This window comes from Physeter macrocephalus, chromosome 4 (assembly GCF_002837175.3).
Source record: "Physeter macrocephalus isolate SW-GA chromosome 4, ASM283717v5, whole genome shotgun sequence".
NCBI lineage: Eukaryota > Metazoa > Chordata > Mammalia > Artiodactyla > Physeteridae > Physeter > Physeter macrocephalus.
Window position 1 is genome coordinate 59,910,236 of NC_041217.1, and position 20,968 is coordinate 59,931,203.

Genomic DNA, 20,968 nt, shown 5'->3' on the forward strand with positions numbered 1-20,968 from the left:
AGCTAAGCAATTCAGGATTGGATTTTGTAATGTTGCTATATTTACTGAAAAGATGCCAGATGTTGGACTGAGCAGTAAATGAGCTATGGCATGGCTGTAGAAAAATAAGATAGCACAGGTTAAGGAAGACACCAGAGCATGAGCCACTTAATACTAGCTGCTTTCTAGTGTGGTAGCTTTCTTAACAAAGCACCTCTTAAATGACTGATCCAATTAACTGATGCCCTGAGAATTCTTGCTTGAAACATACTTGTGATTCCCCTATAGCATGCTGAATGCTTACTCCTTATTATGTCTGTGCATATCTGCTGCTGCTGCTGAAGTTGTATGGGTATCAGAAGTCATTTACACGTTTGTGCTCTCAAGCCTTTTCATGCTGGTTTATACTTATTTTAATCACACAATTTAAATAATTATTATATAAATCAAGGGAAAGAGAAGTGATGTTTCTGTGAAAACTTAAGTTGAATGCTTTGAAAAGATTTGATAAAGGGTAATAAGTAAAAAAAAATACTGCTGAATTAGATGAGAACAAGGGAGCTGTAAAATATCAGGGATAAGTTATTCTTTAAAAAAAAAAGTAAGTAAGAAGGAAAAAGATTCTGTACTCAGATTGCTTCACGTGTCTTTTAAAGCAGTTTTTCAGTCCGTGGGTCATGAAATCAATTTAGTAGGTTTAAATCAATTTTTTAAAAAAAGAAGAAATGTATTAGAACATATCAGAGTGCATTACACCTAGGAAGGAGCATTGTTTCATGAAATTTCTCTTGAGTTTTTAATATTTATTTTATACACATAGTAAAATGTGAAAATGTGATAAGCTTGAAAAACAAAGCCAAAGAAATTGAAACTGGAAATATTAGAGTGTGTACTAAGGGCATGATTTATCCCAGAAAGAAGAGGAAATTCAAATTAGTGGATCCAAACTTAAAGCAAAGGCTTTAGTCCAACATCAAAAGGTTAGTGAATGAATGTATATTTTTGTGCTTTGTGTTAAAATGAAATGTTTAAGGTATGTATCAATGGTTTTATATTTAAGTTGACCTTTTTAATTAACCAACAACTACAGATCTCTGTATCATCATGTGGTAAGAGTTTCAGCATATTTTATTGTACTTATTTTCCTCTCATACTTCCTTATTATATACCCCCCACCCCCGCTTTCTCTGCTACTTAATAGCTGTGTCACCTAAGAGTCATTCTCTAGGCCTCAGTTTACTTTTTGTGAAATAAGATTATCCTTCAGTTCTCTTGTTATTTGGCAGTGCTTAATAGACAAAGTGATAAAGTAAATTCTTTCTTGGTATTTGCCCATCTAAATTTTTAGTAAATGGTAGACATTCCATTTGGTTTTGGTTTTGTTTTTTTAAGCACTGAAATCCCTGTATTGTAGGCTTAGGGGGCATCATTCACATATGCCAGTCAAAATGGCCATCAGTAATAAGTCTACAAATAATAAATGCTGGAGAGGCTATGGAGAAAAAGGAACCCTCCTACACTGTTGGTGGGAGTGTAAATTGGTACAGCCATTATGGGGAAAAGTATGGAGATTCCTTTCAAAACTAAAAATAAGGTTACCATATGATCCTGCAATCCCATTCCTGGGCATATATCCGGAGAAAACTCTTAACTCAAAAAGGTACATGCACCTCAGTGTTCATAGCAGCACTGTTTACAGTAGCCAAGACCTGGAAGCAACCTAAGTGTCCATCAGCAGATGAATAGATAAAGAAAATGTGATATAGATACACAGTGGAATATTACTCAGCCATTAAAAAGAATGAAATAATGCCATCTGTAGCAACATGGATGGACCTAGAGATTATCTTATTAAGTGAAGTAAATCAGACAGAGAAAGACAAATATCATATGATATCATTTATATGTGGAAACTTTAAAAATTCTATAGATGAACTTATTTACAAAACAAAAATAGACTCACAGACATAGAAAACAAACTTATGGTTACCAAGGGAGATAGGGGAGGGAGATAAATTGGAAATTTGGGGTTGGCATATACACACTACTATGTATAAAATAGGGAAACAACAAGGATGTACTGTATAGCACAGGGAACTATAATCAATATCTTGTAATAACCTTTAATGGAAAAGAATCTGAAAAAGATACATATATATATCTGAATCACTTTGCTGTACATCTGAAACACTGTAAATCAACCATACTTCAAAAAAAGGTAAATTTCTTTTTAAAAAGAGTTTATTGGCCTCTTTTCCAATGGAAACAACCATTACCTCACTAATCAACTCCTAAACTAGGTCTTAAAGGAAAGCAGTTTAATTGGATTAATTCATGCTGAAGTGTGAATAACAATCCTACAAACTTCCCAGAAATGGTTTTCCTTTTTAAAAAGGGTATTCTTTTTAGGTTAAGTTTTTTTGTGTGTGTGTGGTATGCGGGCCTCTCACTGTTGTGGCCTCTCCCGTTGCGGAGCACAGGCTCCGGACGCGCAGGCTCAGGCGGAGCACAGGCTCCGGACGCGCAGGCTCAGCGGCCGTGGCCCACGTGCCCAGCCGGTCCGCGGCATGTGGGATTCTCCCGGACCGGGGCACGAACCCGTGTCCCCTGCATCGGCAGGCGGATTCTCAACCACTGCGCCACCAGGGAAGCCCCTAGGTTAAGTTTTAATCTGATATTTCAGACAGAGGACCAAATGAGGTGAACATTTGAGCTTTTGTGGGAAAAGCTCTTTCCCTCTTTCAGATCAGCTGTTCCACAGTTAAGGGACTGTAGGGGAGAAATGGTGGCCATCCCTCTCCCAGTCCAACTGTAGAAGGCCTGGACAACCTTCTAGTATTTAAGCCTGCCTTCTAGAATGCACAAAGTACCTAGATCAAGAGTGGCAGGAGGGGAGTTTTCTCACCCCCACCATTGTGACCAAGTCAGCTGCCTGGGTAAGGTGAGGCTTCCTGTCACTCTGGATTGCTGCATCTCAGTGCTGCCTCCTTCTTTTGCCCCTCTCCTTCTTCCTGCAGTGAAGATAGTGAGTTGTGCAGCAGAGGGGAAGGAGGTCCCACTTTGCATAGTAACCTGTGTGAGTTAGTGAGCTATAGGCCTGCCGTGCAGAGACTCGGTGGGACTCTCTTGGCCTGAGGGGGAGGAGGATTATTATACTACTGAAGTCCTGCCCTGCAAGGTACCTTCCAGCAAATACTCCTTAGTTGGCAGTGATTGGCTGTCGCTATAAGTCATCCTTAACTAACGTATGAAAGACCTAATTGGCATAAGAAAGGTAGTTTAGAGGTATTACTGCATGCAGTACGAAAAGGTAGATGGTGAGATGCAGAGAGATTCTATGATAAATACAGGCAATAAATGTAAAATTTTATGAAGGCAGAAGAGGAAGGAAAGAAACATTTATTCACATTCATCATTTCTTCTCATATTTTCCCACCAAGTAGAAGTTGTATAATCCAATACATTCTACCTTAAAAACTCTTTTGAATTTTGTATTCTCTTCCATAATATATTCTTGATTGTTTTACTAAAAAGTATTATGATTCATTATTGAGTAAAATCAGTCTTCTTAAAGGATGTACCATGTTTATCGTGTGTCTTGATGTCTTCCCTGGCACAACTACCTCATGCTCCAGTCCAAGGTCTAGTCTGAGAAGCACAAGCACATTTATCCTCACAGCAACCTCATGAAAAAGATAGTATCATTTTACAGATGAGAAAAGGAAGGTTCAAAGAGGGAAAGTCTCATGGGTACTACACATCATTGTTAAATTTCTCCCCCAAACCCTCTCCTTGTATGGATTTTGTGGTTCTGTAAAACATAGAAAAACTAGCAGTATAAATAGAGTGCTGATCTAAAAGTTAAGAAATGGTTTTTGGTTCTGTTCCTAGCAAAGTTATTGACTTGCAGGGAAATCTTTTGAAGGTCCGTTATAGAAATGTTGTCTTTCATTACCTCATATGCATGTTGAATTTAATTTCATCCTTAATGTTGGGAAAAGGTACATACATATTTTAAAAAATCAGACACTTGGCATCCTTGAAGATAAGTTCTAAATAAAAGCAATTGTTAATGGAATAATACCCTTGAGAACTCTCCTCAAGTCTGGTGCACTATTCTGTGTATCCATACACACTTGACTTTTAAACACAAAATTATTCTCACCAATTATTGGCTTCCTTACTACACTGAAAGTAAGCTATTTTAGTCTGCTGCTTGATTCAAGCCCCCCATGCCTACCAGTTCCTTAAATGTATAACTTGTCCATAGGTATAATAATAGTAGCCAAGAGCTCAGATTTTAATGTCAGCAAAATCTGGTTTTAAATCCTGACTCCAGATTATTAGTGTGACATTAGATAAACTACTTCAGCTCTCTGTGCCTCAGTTTCCTTATTTTAAAAGGGGGGTAATAATGCCTATTTCATGGGTTTTTATAAATCTCCTGAATTGTCTATGATGATAACATTGGAATGTTGTCATATGGTAATGCCTAAAAAATTTGGGGTTGATGTTTTACCTTGTAAATTCACTTTAAATAAATATATTCTTTTGTAAGCATTCTAAGTCTATAGATTCATATACATTAAGTGAAATTTACTTGAAAATACTAATTCCACAATTTACATGACCCATTTTTTGATGATTGATATTGTAAATAACAGACTGTCGTACACTTTAGATTGATTTTGATGGGGGAAGGATATTGTGTGATATGTGGCATTCAACTAATCTATTTGGTTAATTTGGGTAGTATAAAAGGATTTGTAGATAATGAATTTTCATACTCTGGAAGGTAATTTTATAGCTCCTACACTGCTTCCGGATTTATACTGGTGCCTCGTTTTAAAGTAGGACTTTCACCTGACAGTGTATGTTAATATTCGGAAAATTCTCTATCAGTAGGCTAGCACCATCTTGACAGCCCTATGTTCTGCTTCTACCTTGCTAATTGTTTCCTTGGGATTATTTGGATTGTGTAGAAAGCTTTTTGCAAATCCCCTTATTACTGAAGTCATTGTTGCCAGCAGGAATAAGATTAAAGGTGCTTAAGTCTGTAGAGTTGTTTCTAATTTGTACGTGTCATTTCAGTGGCATTTTAACAGAACTCTGTCTCCTGTCCCTCCCTTCTCCCCCGGTACTATCTCAAGTTAGGTCCAAGAAGCCAGGCCATTGGAAGAAATCTCATTTTATCCTCCTAATTATTATGCTGGCACTCAGGAGATAATTTTTCCCTTCATGCACTGCCAATTAATATGCAAATGGACTGATAAATATTTATGCAGTGATTTAAATTATGCAGGGAGTCCTTTCAGTGTATTCTGTAAATGAATTGTTCGTGGACTTCAAAGTACTGGCTGCTGTGCTAACGAGGAGAGATTTGCATAAGGCCCTAATCACGCGCATACTGATTAAGCTTCATTATGGAAACTGCCAGCTGCAATCTTTGTTTCTATTTTATTACAAAAAGAGGAACTTTTCATGCTTCAGTTGCCTTGACAATGTCAGTCCTAGCTGGTAGGAGAGACTAAAACTCCTCTGAGCAACTGAAGTTTCCTTATTCAGTTGAAGATTGCTATGGTGTAACTGAAGTTGTATTTCGCTTCTCCCCCAATCCACTTTCCACCTCCCACCCTTGTTCTTTTAAGAATATAGTGTAGATTTGTTAGAAATAATAGTACTTTCTTTCCCCTACCCCAAACTGCTACCTGTTTCTTCCTTGCTTTGGACTGTCTGAACCTCTAGAAGATTTCACAGCAATGCTGGACTGCAGTGACTATGTTCTAGGTGGGTACCAGCACGGTTCTTTCTTATAAGCTTTAATATGGAAATAGCGTGTGTGGAGTTGACTATGCATAAATGCTTAATCGCATATGCAACCAACTCGGGGGAGGGGGGAGAAGTGGATTGAGCTGGGAAGGAGGAAAGCATTTGCAAAGCACAAGCCTGCTTGAATTTGCAGTAGGTCCCTTCCTACCACTAGCTCTTCTGGTTCAGAGGATATTTTCAGTAAATAGTGTGGATTTAGAGTTCAACTTGAATGGAGGACATTTTTGCTTTTTGGAAATTTCTATTGAGAGTATTTCATGTAGTTCTAAAAACAGTCTAAATCTCAAACAAGGTATAAAGTGTACGGAAATAATATGTACATATTAATAAAAAAGTTTTGCATACCGAATGTGAATGTCTTCTATAAAAAAATGCCTAGTGAAAAATAAGATGGAGCCACATAGTGCATAGTTGTTCCCATAAATGCGAATGCAGAAGGTAATTGGAATGGTTACTGCAATAGGACTGTTGATCAATTTCCAGATTTTAGAAACTGTTAACTGTTTTCAAATTTTGGCTAATACTAGCCTTTTTTATTTTTAAAAAATCAACTTCTGTTCTTCAGGAAACAATTTTTAAGTGCTGGAAAGCCTGTTTTTAGAGTTTTTCCTACAGAACAACAAGATTTGGGGAGGGGGATGTGTGGCTTGAATATATAAACTCTCTTTGGTGATTAAGATTTAAAATAGATTGAGGCACTTTGGTTTTTAGACTTACTGTGACCATGGTGGCCATATTTTGTGTTGAGTTTTTTCTGTTTGTATGCAAAATTGTTGAAACCTCTTTGGGTTACTCTGGTCACCTCTCCAGGTGATGATAAGAACTCCAGGTCTCTGATATCTTAGTTTTAAAACCTCTACAAATGAATTTTTTTTCCTGTAGGTAATTTTTCCTGCTTGAAAAATTGAGGCTGCCCCCCATCACCATCACAGTAGCTCAGGATAAATTAAAATGATAGTTCTGAAAATGTTTGAATTTTTAGCTGGAAGGCATGGCCTAAACCCAGCATAGTACTAATACTTGTACAGCATGATAAAAATCACTATTAAAAGGGTGAATGACTAAAATAACAAACTGATGTCAAGAATTCAATCCAAGAGCAACCTGTAGACTGTGTATTAGACTCATACAGTCAGTTCAGTGTGCCCAGAGAGAAAAAACAAACTTCACATATCAAAAAAAGAACTTACTTGTATTTACTCTTTTACATCTACTAAGTTGGGAACTCAAGAAAGGAAAGGAAAGTACCTTTCTGAAATATTTTTAGCATTACATTTTAGAATTAGACATTATATCTGTAATTTTCAGTTCACAGTAAATATTATTTAAACATTCTTCCATTTCACTCCAATGTACAACATTCATAGTTGTACAGTTAATCAGGATTTGGTTTTATTTATTTTTGTGTATGTGTATTAAGCTCTTGACAGTTTGATAGAAAATGCATAGAAGATTCACAAAGAATACCTGTGACATAATTTTTAATTTTTAGATGTGGAAATCAGGATATGAGTTGTACAGGTCATGACTTGTTGAGAATTATGCCTACAGCTTTGTTTTTATGGTATGTGGAAAACATTGTTACCCTTCTGATGAATGTTAACTGCTTCATCATTTTTTCCCACTTTCTTTTAAAATACATTCTAAAGGAAGCATTGAGCAGCATGTATGCTTAAGGGTGTATTCTATTACATTTGTTGTGGTTTTTGTTGACTTTCATAAGATTTTGGTTAAGTCATTCAGAAAGCTGATGTTTACTGAGCTGTACACCTGTTTCTTTCAAACCTTAGTATGCTTTCAGATGATATTTAAATTTTTCTGTAGGGGGAAGGAAGTTATAGAACTACCCTCATTTATGACCACAGACATAGAAATTTGAACCCGTTGAACATGTGAAAAAGAAAACAAATATATGATAGAACTGCTTAAGCCCATAAGGCAAGCATTTGTTTCAAAAGCTGTATTTAAAAAGCTATTACACAGCTTCCAGGTTGGAAATGAAATTTATGAGAGAAGGACTCTTGATCTTATCAGTTATGCATGTGGATAAAGTAACCATGGACAACATGGTTGGGACTACTAATGATTGTTTTGATTTTCTAGTTAAACATTTAAGCAGATGACAAAATGGGCTCTTCAGTCAAAAAATTGAATATAATATATAGTTTAATTATTATTCTCTGCTAATAATTATAGTTAAATAGTTCTTAACCCATTGAGGGAAAAGGTAGAACTTGCTTGTTAGTAAACTTCTTTGATTATAAGTATGCTAAGTTTGAGTTCACAGGAGAAGTAGAATAAGATACATATTAAATGTATAGTTTTTACCCTTTAGAAGTGGTAGAAGACAACTTGTTCTTGTCTTTCCTCTTGCATATCTTCTAGGATACTTAATATTGCTTGATGAAAACGTATTACTATGAAAGCATTCATTTAGGATATCAAGGCAGTCTAATTTTTAACTGGGTGTGGTTGTGATTTAATTTTGCAGTTATTAGATGTATCTATTATGCCTTGTAGTCCAGCTTCTTGTACTGGTTTATGATTGAGGTATGAATTTGATATATTCTCAGTTTGACACATGTTTAATTTGTTTTGAGGGAAGGGGTGGGGAGTAAATATGGAGATATTTTTCTTAGACATGTTTTCATTTTATTCTGTTAGGTTGAGGTATTGTCCAGTCTGTAATCAAGAGTACCAGTAGATTATTTAGGTTACAATTAATGAATATGTTTACTTATGAAAAAAGAAACTTTATTTGGGAATAACATATTTTACTTTGTGAGGTACTTCTCTCCTCCTCCCTGCCCCAACTTTGTTTATTTAATATACTTTATGCTTCATATTATAAAACATTTTTCCTCTTTTTTATATTATACTCTCTATTATAATTTTTTTTTGCAGGTTAGATTTCTGTTATTTCTCTTGGAAGAATCTCAAGGTTCTTTAGAAAGACAATTTATTTGTGGATCACTTCAGAGTTAAGGGAATCCTGAATTTCTTTCAGATAAAATTTTATTATAGTTTGCAGTGTTTTAATGTTGATACCATCTCTCCTTGAACTGTAGGACTGTAACAATAGTCAATATTCTTGACCTTTTCCTTTGCCACAATTTTGCCTCCCTAACCACACCCCCAATATTTTCAAAAGCTGTTCTCTTCTGATTTATTGCAGACTCAAGAATGAACAATCCGTCAGAAACCAGTAAACCATCTATGGAGAGTGGAGATGGCAACACAGGTACAAGATTGTTCTCAGATCCTGCTTTTTAATTAGATGTAATAGAGCTAAAAGAAGAAACTTCCCATTTAACTATGACTTGTATTTGGTGAATAAAGACCAATTTGATTATTGAGTTGTCAAATATTAGTTAGTATTTGCAGCAACTGGGATTGTATTGATTTAAGATTATCTAACTTCTTCTGCAGATTGTTTCATCTTTTGCTGCCATATATCAGAGAAACTATAGAGTAGTTGAGAGACTAGTCCTTTGGGTCAGTTAGTTCTGGGAATCACTTACTAGCCACTCACTAAGCTGTGTGACTTCAGGCAGTTTCCCCAGTCTTTGAAAAAGACTTAATTTGTTCACCTATAAAATAGGGATAATAAATTTCATAAGTCATTGTGAGTATTAAAGGAAATGTGTTAAGCATGGTGCCAGCTACACAGCCATTCAAAAAAGTTGAATGGCTATAACAAAAAAGTCGCTCTTGTTATAGGTGTTAATCAAAATGGGAAATCTTATCCACATTCAGTATAAATTGTATTGAAGTTATGGTATTGTGAGTAGATAAAGACACACACCTGTTTCTAATACATCCTTTTTTTTGGTAATTTTTTAAAAAAAATTTACACTTGATTAAACTCTGTATCAAGAGAAAATTAATACCATAAAAATGAGGAAACTGAGGCCCCCGTGGGAGGAAGGTGAGTCCGTAAAGGATAGATTATCTCCACAGCCCATACTCGACATTTGACTATGTGTCTTTATCAACCATTTAAGAAGGGAATTATGGGCAGGGATACCCAGAAAGTAATAGTTTCACTAGGTTTTTACTAGCAGAGAGCGTTGCCTCTTTGACTCGTGATTTTTTTTTTTTTTTTTTTTTTTTTTTTTTTTGTGGTACGCGGGCCTCCCACCGCCGCGGCCTCTTGCGCCGCGGAGCACAGGCTCCGGACGCGCAGGCTCAGCGGCCACGGCTCACGGGCCCAGCCGCTCCGCGGCACGCGGGATCCTCCCGGACCGGGGCACGAACCCGCGTCCCCTGCATCGGCAGGCGGACTGTCAACCACTGCGCCACCAGGGAAGCCCTGACTCGTGATTTTTAAAATGCCTAACTATGAGAGATAGTAAAAATGAGAGTCACTCTTGGAGACTGTCTTTGTTTTCCACCCCTACTGGCCACAACACCTTTTAATTTGAAGTAGATGAGTTGAACCAGTACAGCAGCTTCCTGACTACGTATCTTTCGTTTAAAATTTTTTAGTACCTGGAGATACTTGTTAATCTTTTAATCTCTAAAGCATACCTGCCTCTTTATGTGAAACTGAGCAGTGGGGCTTCCTGCTGTATTTAACATGTCTCTCACGTTACTCCAACTGAGGCTAGCCAGGAAGACTGCTGTAAATACATCCCGCGAAGGGGAAGGGCAGCATTCTATTCTGTCTGAAGTGTCAGCCAGTCTCCTTTCTGTCCCCTGTTTGGGCTCCGCCTTGCATTTTTTTGTAGCAGCAGTCCCTCTGCCAGTATTTTGGCCACCTAGCTTAGGTGTGGGACTTGTTTGCAGAGAGAAATAGGGCAGTTGATCCCATTAAGACACTAGAAGAGAGTGAGCAGGACACCCATGCCTAAAGAATTCAGATTCAAAGAAGAGGCATGTATTTCTTAGGGAAGAGAAACAGGCTCAGAATGATTGGAGAACACTGAAAAAACACTATATCGGATTCTCTGGGAATCCATTACTATAATAGAAGTTTCAGTAGCTACCATTTATTGAGGAACACATTTAATTAAACCCTGATGACATGTTTTTAAAAATCTTAAGCACTGTATGCATTACCTGATTTTTGAGTTCTTATGGCAGCCCTGCAAGTTAGGTATTATTTCAAGGAATAGGAAATTGAGGCACAAAACCAGCCAGGAAATAAAGGCAGGATTAGGATGTACACCCTGCATATGGTTTCTCCCATGAACTGTAATAAAATAAAACTGAAAATTTAAGCAAAGCTTTGTATATGTATATTTGGGTCTAAAACCATTTATAGAGCTATGTAAGATAAATTCTGGCTGGAACGCTTGCTGAAACAGTCCCATGAATTTCTTGCCCTGTTTTAATATGGATTGCATGGCAGACTCATTCACCATAGAGCTAAGCAGTATGAATTTAGATATTTTACTTTTTAATGTCTCTAAGACTCTGATTTTGTGGCTGAAAACTAGTGCTTTCTTAGACTTTTTTATTTCCACCAGCAGCAATGGTAGTTGATTTTACAAATAGGGAAAATTTTTATTCCTTTTTCACAAGAATTACTGCTAATGAAATAATAAGAGAAATTGGATCAAACATGAGATGATCAGCCATACTAACTCTGGAGCATGGTGACTCACTTTCTGTGTGTTGACTGAAGCATTTGTTGCCTTTATAAAATTACACATTACTTCCATATTATGGGCTTTTACATTCACTTGAGGATAACCTTGAACGTCTAGTTTCTCAAATGTTAAGGGTCTGTCACTGTGTTCTTAGCATTTCCCACTGATGTCAGTTGGTTAGCTTAGGAACATAAAAATACATTTGAGTTCCAGTTTGCTTACTAAATACCATGTCTGATACATTAGATGTAAAATTACAGTCTACTGGGACTTCCCTGGTGGTCCAGTGGTTAAGACTACACGCTTCCACTGCAGGGGGCGAGGGTTCAATCCCTGGTTGGGGAACTAAGATCCCACATGCCGTTCAGCACAGCCAAAAAATAATAAAACAAAATAAAATTACAGTTTATTCAGGTAATTACTTGCTTATAAATTGATTTTTATTTAAAAATATAACTAACAAACCTGAAGATTGCTTAACTGTAAAGAATACATGGGTTCTTGGGCTTCCCTGGTGGCGCAGTGGTTGAGAGTCCGCCTGCCGATGCAGGGGACGTGGGTTCCTGCCCTGGTCTGGGAAGATCCCACATGCCGCGGAGCGCCTGGGCCCGTGAGCCATGGCCGCTGAGCCTGCGCTTCCGGAGCCTGTGCTCCACAACGGGAGAGGCCACAGCGGTGAGGGGCCTGCGTACTGCAAAAAAATAAAATAAAAATAGTATATGGGTTCTTAGTTTTTGTTGGTTTATGAATAACAAGAAAAGTTTTCAATGGAAAGAACCCTTAGCATCATAATAAAACCAAAGTTTCACATTTTCTGGATTCAGAATACTTTTGTGTAGACTACAACAATTTTAAACATTTCAGGAAAAAATAATTTTTGATTTTGTGACATTTTAAGAGAATGGTATTATAAAATTAAGATTGTATTTGATACATTACTTCTTTGCCTTTCTCCGACCAGAGTGATTTATTTAGGTTGAGCAGCTAAATCTGACAATGCGCTTTTGTCAAACAGCCCTTATATGTTCACAGAAAATCTGTTGTTTAGGTTTATTAATTTATTTAAGTCTGTGCCTGTCCTATATGTAAAACACTATACTTAGTGTTATTAAAAGATGTTAATGCAGATAAATGAGATACCCTCAGTCTTTGAAGAGTTAGCAATCCATTAGAGATGAGACAGATACGCAGGTGACGGATTCAGGATAGATTATGGTAATTCAAGAGGAGGTATAGGAAAGTACCATAGCGGTATTTCTTTGAGGAAATTTGAGTATGTTCATGGGCCAGGTGGAAGGAACACCAGAGAGACAGGAATTAAAGAAAAACAACTGATGGAACTGAGGTAGGGGAAAGCGTTAGGATCAAAAGTACAGAATGGAGGGTTAACTTTGAAAATGGAAAAAGATATACCCTTTTTTTATATTGGGGAGAAGAAGCTAAGATCAAACAATGACAGAAAATTGAGGTGGAAAGGAGAAGGAAAATGAGGAATAATTCATGTTAGATTGTTCCATTTTTCTTATTTCTCTTTTAAGTAGTTGAGGCGGTCATCGGAGGGGAAGGTAAAGATAATAGTAATAATTATAGCAGCAGTTACCATTTGTTGAATTCTTACTATATGTGCACGGCTAGCTGCTTTATTATATATACTTTATAATTGTTAAAATACTCTTTTAAGGTAAATAGTATTATGCCTATTTTACAGATAAGGGAAATAAATTCAGAACTGTTTAGTAATTTGTGATTGCAAAGACTGTGAGCCTTTCATTACCTTTCTTTCTTTTTTCTTTTTTTAAATTGGGCTATAGTTGCCTTACAATATTGTCTTAGTTTCTGCTGTACAATGAAGCGAATCAGCTATATGTATACATATATCCCCTCCCTCTCATTATCTCATACTGCCTCAAAGATTTTGAATGAAATGGATTTGGGGGTATGAGTAGAGTGAATGAGTTTTGACATAGTTACCTTTAAGGAATTGATTAAAATAAATAAAAAGGAGTAATAAGCTTCTTGTGGGTCAGCTCAAATTAAAGAAAACAGATGTGTATCTTATGTCTCTGAATTTGCCTATTCTAGATACTTTATATTAAGTGGAATCATGCAATATTTGTTCTTTTGTGTCTGACTTAGTTCGCTTAGCATATTTTCAAGTTTATCTAGGTTACACAATCTATAGCTGAATAATACTCCATTGTATGTTTGTACCACATTTTGTTTATCCATTCATCTGTTTATAGACACTTGGGTTGTTTCTACCTTTTAGCCATTGTGAATTAATGCTGCATTGAACATTGGCACACAGTTCTTTGGGGTATATAACTAATAGTGAAATTGCTAGGTAAAACAACACAGATTTATTATCTTACAGCTCTGGAGGTCAGAAGTCCTAAAATTAGTGTTTGGAAGGGCTGCATTCCTTCTGGAAGCTCTGTGGAGAGAATTCATTTCCTTCCCTTTTCTAGCTTCTATAGGCTACCTACATTCCTTGGTTTATGGCCTCTTCCTCCATCTTCAAAGCCAGAAGTAAAGTGTCTTTAAGTCTGTCTGTCTGTCTGTCTTCCTCTCTCTGTCTCTGTCTCTCTCTTTTCTCCCTCTCTCTCTCTGACCCCTGCTTTCATCATATCTTCTCTGGCTCTCCTGCCTCCCTCTTTCTCTTATAAAGACCATTTTGTGATTACACTGGGTCCACCCAGATAATCGAGGATAATTCCCCCCCACCTCAGGACCCTTGACTTGATCCGATATGCAGAATCTTTTTTACCATGTAAGGTAACTATTCACAGCATCTGAGATTAAGATGTGGACGTCTTTGAGTGGCTGTTCTGCCTGCCACAGTACTTTATCCTAAATTAAATCTGACCAACTGTATTTTAGATGACAATTGGAAAAGTAAAGCAGTTGTATAAAGTTTTATAAACATCGGTAGGAAAAACCAAAGCATTTTCTTTAATGTAAAAAATATTAGACAAATTTTAAAGCCTTGCTCACTTTTTAATCAAAGGGCAGACTTCTTTCATCAGTATTCCTGACAGATGTTCATCTATCCTGTGCTTGGACTCATCCATTGTCAGGGAACAGTTAATTTTTAATGCACCGTATTCTGTTGTTGTACAACTCTGTTATCTATACTTTTTTGAATTCTGCCCTTACCAGTAACACAGATTAAAATGATTTTCCTCATCTTTTAAAAATGAAAGCTCTTCTGGAAGTCATTGCCCTATTCTATGTCTTCTTCATTTATTTGACATTTATTATAAAGTGACTTATTATAAAGTAATATATTATAAAATATTACAGTTCATTATAAAGTAATAATTTAATATAATAGTGGCTGTCATTCATTAAGTATTTACTAGATGTATTAAACACATAGATTGTCTAATTTAATCCTTATAACAACCATATGAGGCATTATTTTTTTCTCTTTATAGATCAGGGATTGAGGCTTAGATGTTTTTAGTCCCTTGACAAAAGTCACACATATCTATAAACATATCTATAAAATTGAGCGGAGCCATCCTCTTATCCTTTGAGCTATGTTGTTCCTTTTGTTTTGTCTCCACTGTGCAAGACACTGTACTATACTCAGTAGGATCACTAAAGTTGAATAAAATATTAATTTGTTCTCAGGAAATTTATCTTACAGAGAAAACATGTATGGAAATGTAATAGAATATTCATAAGTATTACATGAGTCTGTGAGAATTCAGTGTAGGGAGAAATCATTTCTAGCTGGTAGGATTAGAGAAGACTTTGAAGAAGGTGGGACTTAAACTGGACCTTGAAGCTGGGTAGGATGTAAATGTGGTGGTAGTAGACAGCGTATGTTTAGGATGAAGAAACAGTAAAAGCTCACATGGGAGGAAGAAATCTGTACTGAAGGTTTCTAATTCCTTCAGATTTTTCCCATCGTGTCATGTGATTTCTAAATCCTTTATCATTTAGTCATCCTCAGAATTAGTATTACAGACTTTAGTGCAGTCACTGCTGTTACCATTGGCTTATTATTGTTATTTTTTAAAACTTACCACTGGCTTATTATAATTTTTTTATAATTAATAAAGGTAAAAATGACATCAGATTAAATTTTTAAAATCTAAAATGTTATTTTTTCTGATAATATTTAACTGTTTTGAAATATTAAAAGTTGTTTTATTTTAAAGCAACTGACTCACCTTGTAACCAGACAAGGACTCAATTTTAGGAGGACTCAGTTTTAACCTGTTGATTCATTGAGTTTATGGTCAATTAACTGTAAGTCTTGTTTGTAACCTGAATTATGGTAGAGCTAAGGCTTCCTATCCTGACCTGGTTCACTAGATTTTTCATTCAAATGATTGTTTTTCCCAGGATAATATCAAGATCTTTTTGGCAACTGAAAAAGTCAAAGAAATTTGTTAATGCAACCTAATATACATTTATGAAGTGGCATTCCAAAAATACTATCAGAAGTTCTTAGCAACCAATGATGCATCTGTTCTGTGGGACTTATTAGTGCCATGGCTAATATTAGGGAGTTATATTCTTAAGAGAGCGTGATCAGACATCATTTTCTCCAAGATGAGGACAAAGGATGTTGAAAAGACCAGGGCACCAGTGAATATATCTGCTATTTTTCATAATAATTGAAGAATCTTGATGTCTTGAAACAGCGCTAGTTTTGGAAAATATTTCCAGATGAAATACCAGCATTTTCAGTCGAAGCCTCAGAAATTCACTGAGGAACAGGCCTCACATAAAGTTCTCATCAAAACAGAGTATAGCAATTGTACATTTCAGACTCCACAGGGCCATTTTCTTTTGAACTTACATTTATCCAAGGGTTATTACTAATATTCTTATTACTATTATTATTATTATTTTAAATGTATTACATATTTTACTGTGTGGGCTTCATTCTGCACTGGCCAAAGTGCTCTTATAAGCCTCAGGGTGGAAATACCAATACCGATACTGATTTTTCTTGGTCTTCCTTCATAGTGATGTTTTAAATAGTGGGTAGTTCCACAGGTCATTGAAATTGGCTGGAGCACTTCTAGAGCCTCACGAGCATGATGGAGGATATATTACTCTGTTCTTCGTGGTCTAGAAGCAAAAAGTCAAACACTTATAGGAAAGATGGCTCTCCTCTAGTGTTTGGTTTGGTAGATGTCAGTTAAAGTACATGGCTTCTAAGAGATTCTGACCACTACATAATGAGAAACTTGCCCTGGCCCTGCCCTTTGCTGCATGTGGGGAATTTTTTGTTGTTGTTTTGGGGTATACTACAGAGCTTATGAGAATATTAAGTGACATTTGCATTAAGATTATACTTTTGTTAAATGAGTGAATGAGCAATTCTTTTCACCAAGTGATAACCCAGTAACAAAAATAAAGATTTTAAAGGTAGTATCCATTTCATTTTTATTCATTACCAATAGAATTTGGAATATTAATAAGATTTGTTTCTAAAAGGATGCTTTAGGCACAAATTGTGAGATTGTAATATTCTCCCTTCTTCCTGACAAAGCAGTTTAGCTTCCTATCATGCCACTTTTTTGTGTTCTTTTTTTCTAAGTATAAAAGATTTTTCCAGCCATGTTATACTTTAATCTTGCTTGAAGCAAAAAACTAGACTCCATTACTGTTTCAGTTAGATCCATTATATAGCATTCTGGCTTAGAGCAGTGGCAGTGGAAGCCAGGGGTCAGATTTAATAAGCATTTGCGAGAGGAGGAGAGGAGTTTGAGAGGGAGTGAAAAAAAAAGCAAGCAAGAAAGGGAGTAATCTAAAATGAAAACCTGTATTTGGCTTGGGACTGAGATAGATGTAGCATCATTACCTGAGTAGGGACTGCCTGAGCTAGGAGTAGACTTGACAATGAGGTGATACATTCAGTTTTGAAGATGTTGCATTTGGGTGCCATATGGTACTTGCAGGTGAAGAAGTGAGTAATTGAAGATAGAGATATGTTCCTGAGGAAAGAAATCTGGCTGCTTATATAGATGTGAAAGTACTTAGCAGGGAGATACTGCTGGGAAGAGAGTGGAATAGCTGAGAAGAGGACCAAGGGCAAAACTCTTCTACAACATAGAAAGGGCAAACAGAGGAAGAGAAGCACATGAAGTAGGATGTCCAGTAGGATGGCCACAGGCTGCATGTGGCTGTTTAAATTAAAATTAAATAAAAAATTCAGTCAAGTTAGCCACCCGTCTAGTGCTCAGTAGCCACATGTGGTTAGTGGCTACCACATTAGATAGCATATATATAAAACATTTCCGTCATCACATAAATTTCCTTTGGACAATGCTTAAGTGGTCTAAGAAAGAGCAACCGTGGAGATCAGAAGTGAACCCAACATGGAATTCCCTGGTGCCACAGTGGTTAAGACTTGGTGCTCCCAATGCAGGGGGCCCGGTTTCCATCCCTGGTCTGGGAACTAGATCCCACATGCATGCCACAGCTAAGAGTTCACATGCTACAGCTAAGGAGCCTGCATGCCACAACTAAGGAGCCTCCCTGCTGCAACTAAGACCCAGCACAATCAAATAAATAAATAAATATTTTTTTAAAAAAGAAGTGAACCGGGCTTCCCTGGTGGCGCAGTGGTTGCGCGTCCGCCTGCCGATGCAGGGGAACCGGGTTCGCGCCCCGGTGTGGGAGGATCCCACGCGCCGCGGAGCGGCTGGGCCCGTGAGCCATGGCCGCTGAGCCTGCGCGTCCGGGGCCTGTGCTCTCCGCAACGGGAGGCGACAACAGAGGAAGGCCCGCATACCACAAAAAAAAAAAAAAAAAAAAAAAAAGAAGTGAACCAGACAGCAAAGTTCATGGAGTTAGTATTCAGTGTAATCAAGCCTTACAAAGAGGTGGAGACATAGAAAGCTTAAAATGTGACCTTTGGATTTGACAGTTAGTAGTTACTAGGGACTTTTAAAAAAATTTATCTTACTGAAGTATAGTTGATTTACAATGTTGTGTTAATTTCTGCTATACAACAAAATGATTTAGTTATGCATATATTTCTTTTTCATTATGGTTTATTACAGGATATTGAATATAGTTCCCTGTTCTATACAGTAGTACCTTGTTGTTTATCTGTTCTGTATACTAGGGACTTTTTTAAAGGTTTTAGGTAAGTGGCAGGGAAAAAAATTGCTGTTGATAGAGAAGTGAATAGTTGAGGCAAGGGAAAGATAAATGTAGGCAACTCTTTTAATAGAAGCTCTTTGAGAAGATGTGTAGCACAGTGATTAAGAGTTTGGCCCTGGAACCAAATCATCTGGATTCAGATCCTGGTTCTTTCACTTACTAGATGTTACCTTGGGCACATTATTTCCTTACGTGCCACAGTTCTCTTAGCTATAATATGGAAATAAATAATAATAATACATTGCATAGAATTGATGTTGAAAGCAAGTAGATGTGTAACTCAGTAAGTGCTCAATAACTAGTATTTACTATGAGTATGAGTATGGTGATGATGATGCTATATTCAATAAAAGGAAGGAAAGAATGGGAGAGGAGGTCAAGTCTGTTTATAAGGTAGGAGAAAACTACTAGGAGGGGAGTGGTAAAGAAAGGATGGATGATTCAGGAATCAAAGTTCCTGAGGAGAAGGGAGGTGTTGGGTTTCAGAGCACTGGTAAATGAAGTAGCTTAGAGTAGAAGAAACCCTCTCCCCCACCACCACTCTTTTTTTTTTTTTTTAATTTTTAACATCTTTATTGGCGTATAATTGCTTTACAATGTTGTGTTCGTTTCTGCTCGTATACATATATCCCCATATACCCTCCCTCTTGCGTCTCCCTCCCACCCTCCCTATCCCACTCCTCTAGGTGGTCACAAGGCATCGAGCTGATCTCCCTGTGCTATGTGGCTGCTTCCCACTAGCTATCTGTTTTACATTTGGTAGTGTATATATGTCCATGCCACTCTCTCACTTCCTCCCAGCTTACCCTTCCCCCTCCCCATGTCCTCAAGTGCATTCTCTACGTCTGCATCTTTTTTCCTGTCCTGCCCCTAGGTTTGCAGAACCATTTTTTTGTTTGTTTAGATTCCATATATATATGTTAACATACAGTATTTGTTTTTCTCTTTCTGAGTTACTTCACTCTGTATGACAGACTCTAGGTCCATCCACCTCAATACAAATAACTCAATTTCATTTCTTTTTACGGCTGAGTAATATTCCACTGCATATATGTGCCACATCTTCTTTATCCATTCATCTGTCGTTGGACACTTATGTTGCTTCCATGTCCTGGCTATTGTAAATAGAGCTGCAGTGAACATTGTGGTACATGACTCTTTGAATTATGGTTTTCCCAGGGTATATGCCCAGTATTGGAATTGCTGGGTCGTATGGTAGTTCTATTTTTAGTTTTTTAAGGAACCTCTGTGCAATTCTCCATAGTGGCTTTATCAATTTATATTTCTACCAACAGTGCAAAAGGGTTCCCTTTACTCCACACCCTCTCCAGCATTTACTGTCTGTAGATTTTTTGATGATGGCCATTCTCACCGGTGTGAGGTGATACCTCATTGTCGTTTTGATTTGCATTTCTCTAATGATTAGTGATGTTGAGCATCCTTTCATGTGTTTGTTGGCAATCTGTATATCTTCTTTGGAGAAATGTTTCTTTAGATCTTCTGCCCATTTTTGATTTGGGTTGTTTGTTTTTTTTTTGATATTGACCCTGCATGAACTGCTTGTCTATTTCGGAGATTAATCCTTTGTCAGTTGCTTCGTTTGCAAATATTTTCTCCCATTCTGAGGGTTGTCTTTTCGTCTTGTTTATGGTTTCCTTTGCTGTGCAAAAGCTTCTAAGTTTCATTAGGTCCCATTCGTTTATTTTTGTTTTTATTTCCATTTCTCTAGGAGGGTCTTTTGTGTTTCCATACAAATTGTGAAATTTTTTGTTCTAGTTCTGTGAAAAATGCCATTGGTAGTTTGATAGGGATTGCACTGAATCTGTAGATTGCTTTGGGTAGTATAGTCATTTTCACAGTGTTGATTCTTCCAATCCAAGAATATGGTATATCTCTCCATTGGTTTATATCATCTTTAATTTCTTTCATCAGTGTATTATAATTTTTTTGCACACAGCTCTTTTGTCTCCTTAGGTAGGTTTATTCCTAGGTATTTTATTCTTTTTGTTGCAGTGGTAAATGGGAGTGTTTCCTTAATTTCTCTTTCAGACTTTTCATCATTAGTTTATAGGAATGCAAGATATTTCTGTGCATTAATTTTGTATCCAGCTACTTTACCAAATTCTTTGGTTAGCTCTAGTAGTTTTCTGGTGGTATCTTTAGGATTCTCTATGTATAGTATCATGTCATCTGCAAATAGTGACAGCTTTACTTCTTTTCCAATTTGGACTCATTTTATTTCTTTTTCTTCTCTGATTGCTGTGGCTAAAACTTTCAAAACTATGTTGAATAATAGTGGCAAGAGTGGGCATCCTTGTCTTGTTCCTGATTTTAGAGCAAATGGTTTCAGTTTTTCACCCTGAGAATGATGTTGGCTGTGGGTTTGTCATATATGGCCTTTGTGGGTTTGTCATATATGGCCTTTATTATGT

The 20,968-nt window shown here is 36.8% G+C and overlaps 1 protein-coding gene across 5 annotated transcripts in view; it reads left to right on the plus strand.

Annotated features, from left to right (window-relative positions):
• Positions 1-20,968, plus strand: part of POU2F1 (POU class 2 homeobox 1) — a 188,625-nt gene that overhangs the window by 89,208 nt on the left and 78,449 nt on the right. For 3 of the 5 annotated variants that reach the window (XM_024116677.1, XM_028488674.2, XM_028488673.1), the window contains one exon: positions 8,984-9,049. In XM_024116677.1, coding sequence (XP_023972445.1) covers positions 8,984-9,049 — 66 coding nt within the window. Of the gene's footprint in view, positions 1-5,724; positions 5,767-8,983; positions 9,050-20,968 lie in introns of all 5 variants that reach the window. The other 2 variants (XM_028488675.2, XM_028488671.2) reach the window with 1 other exon arrangement.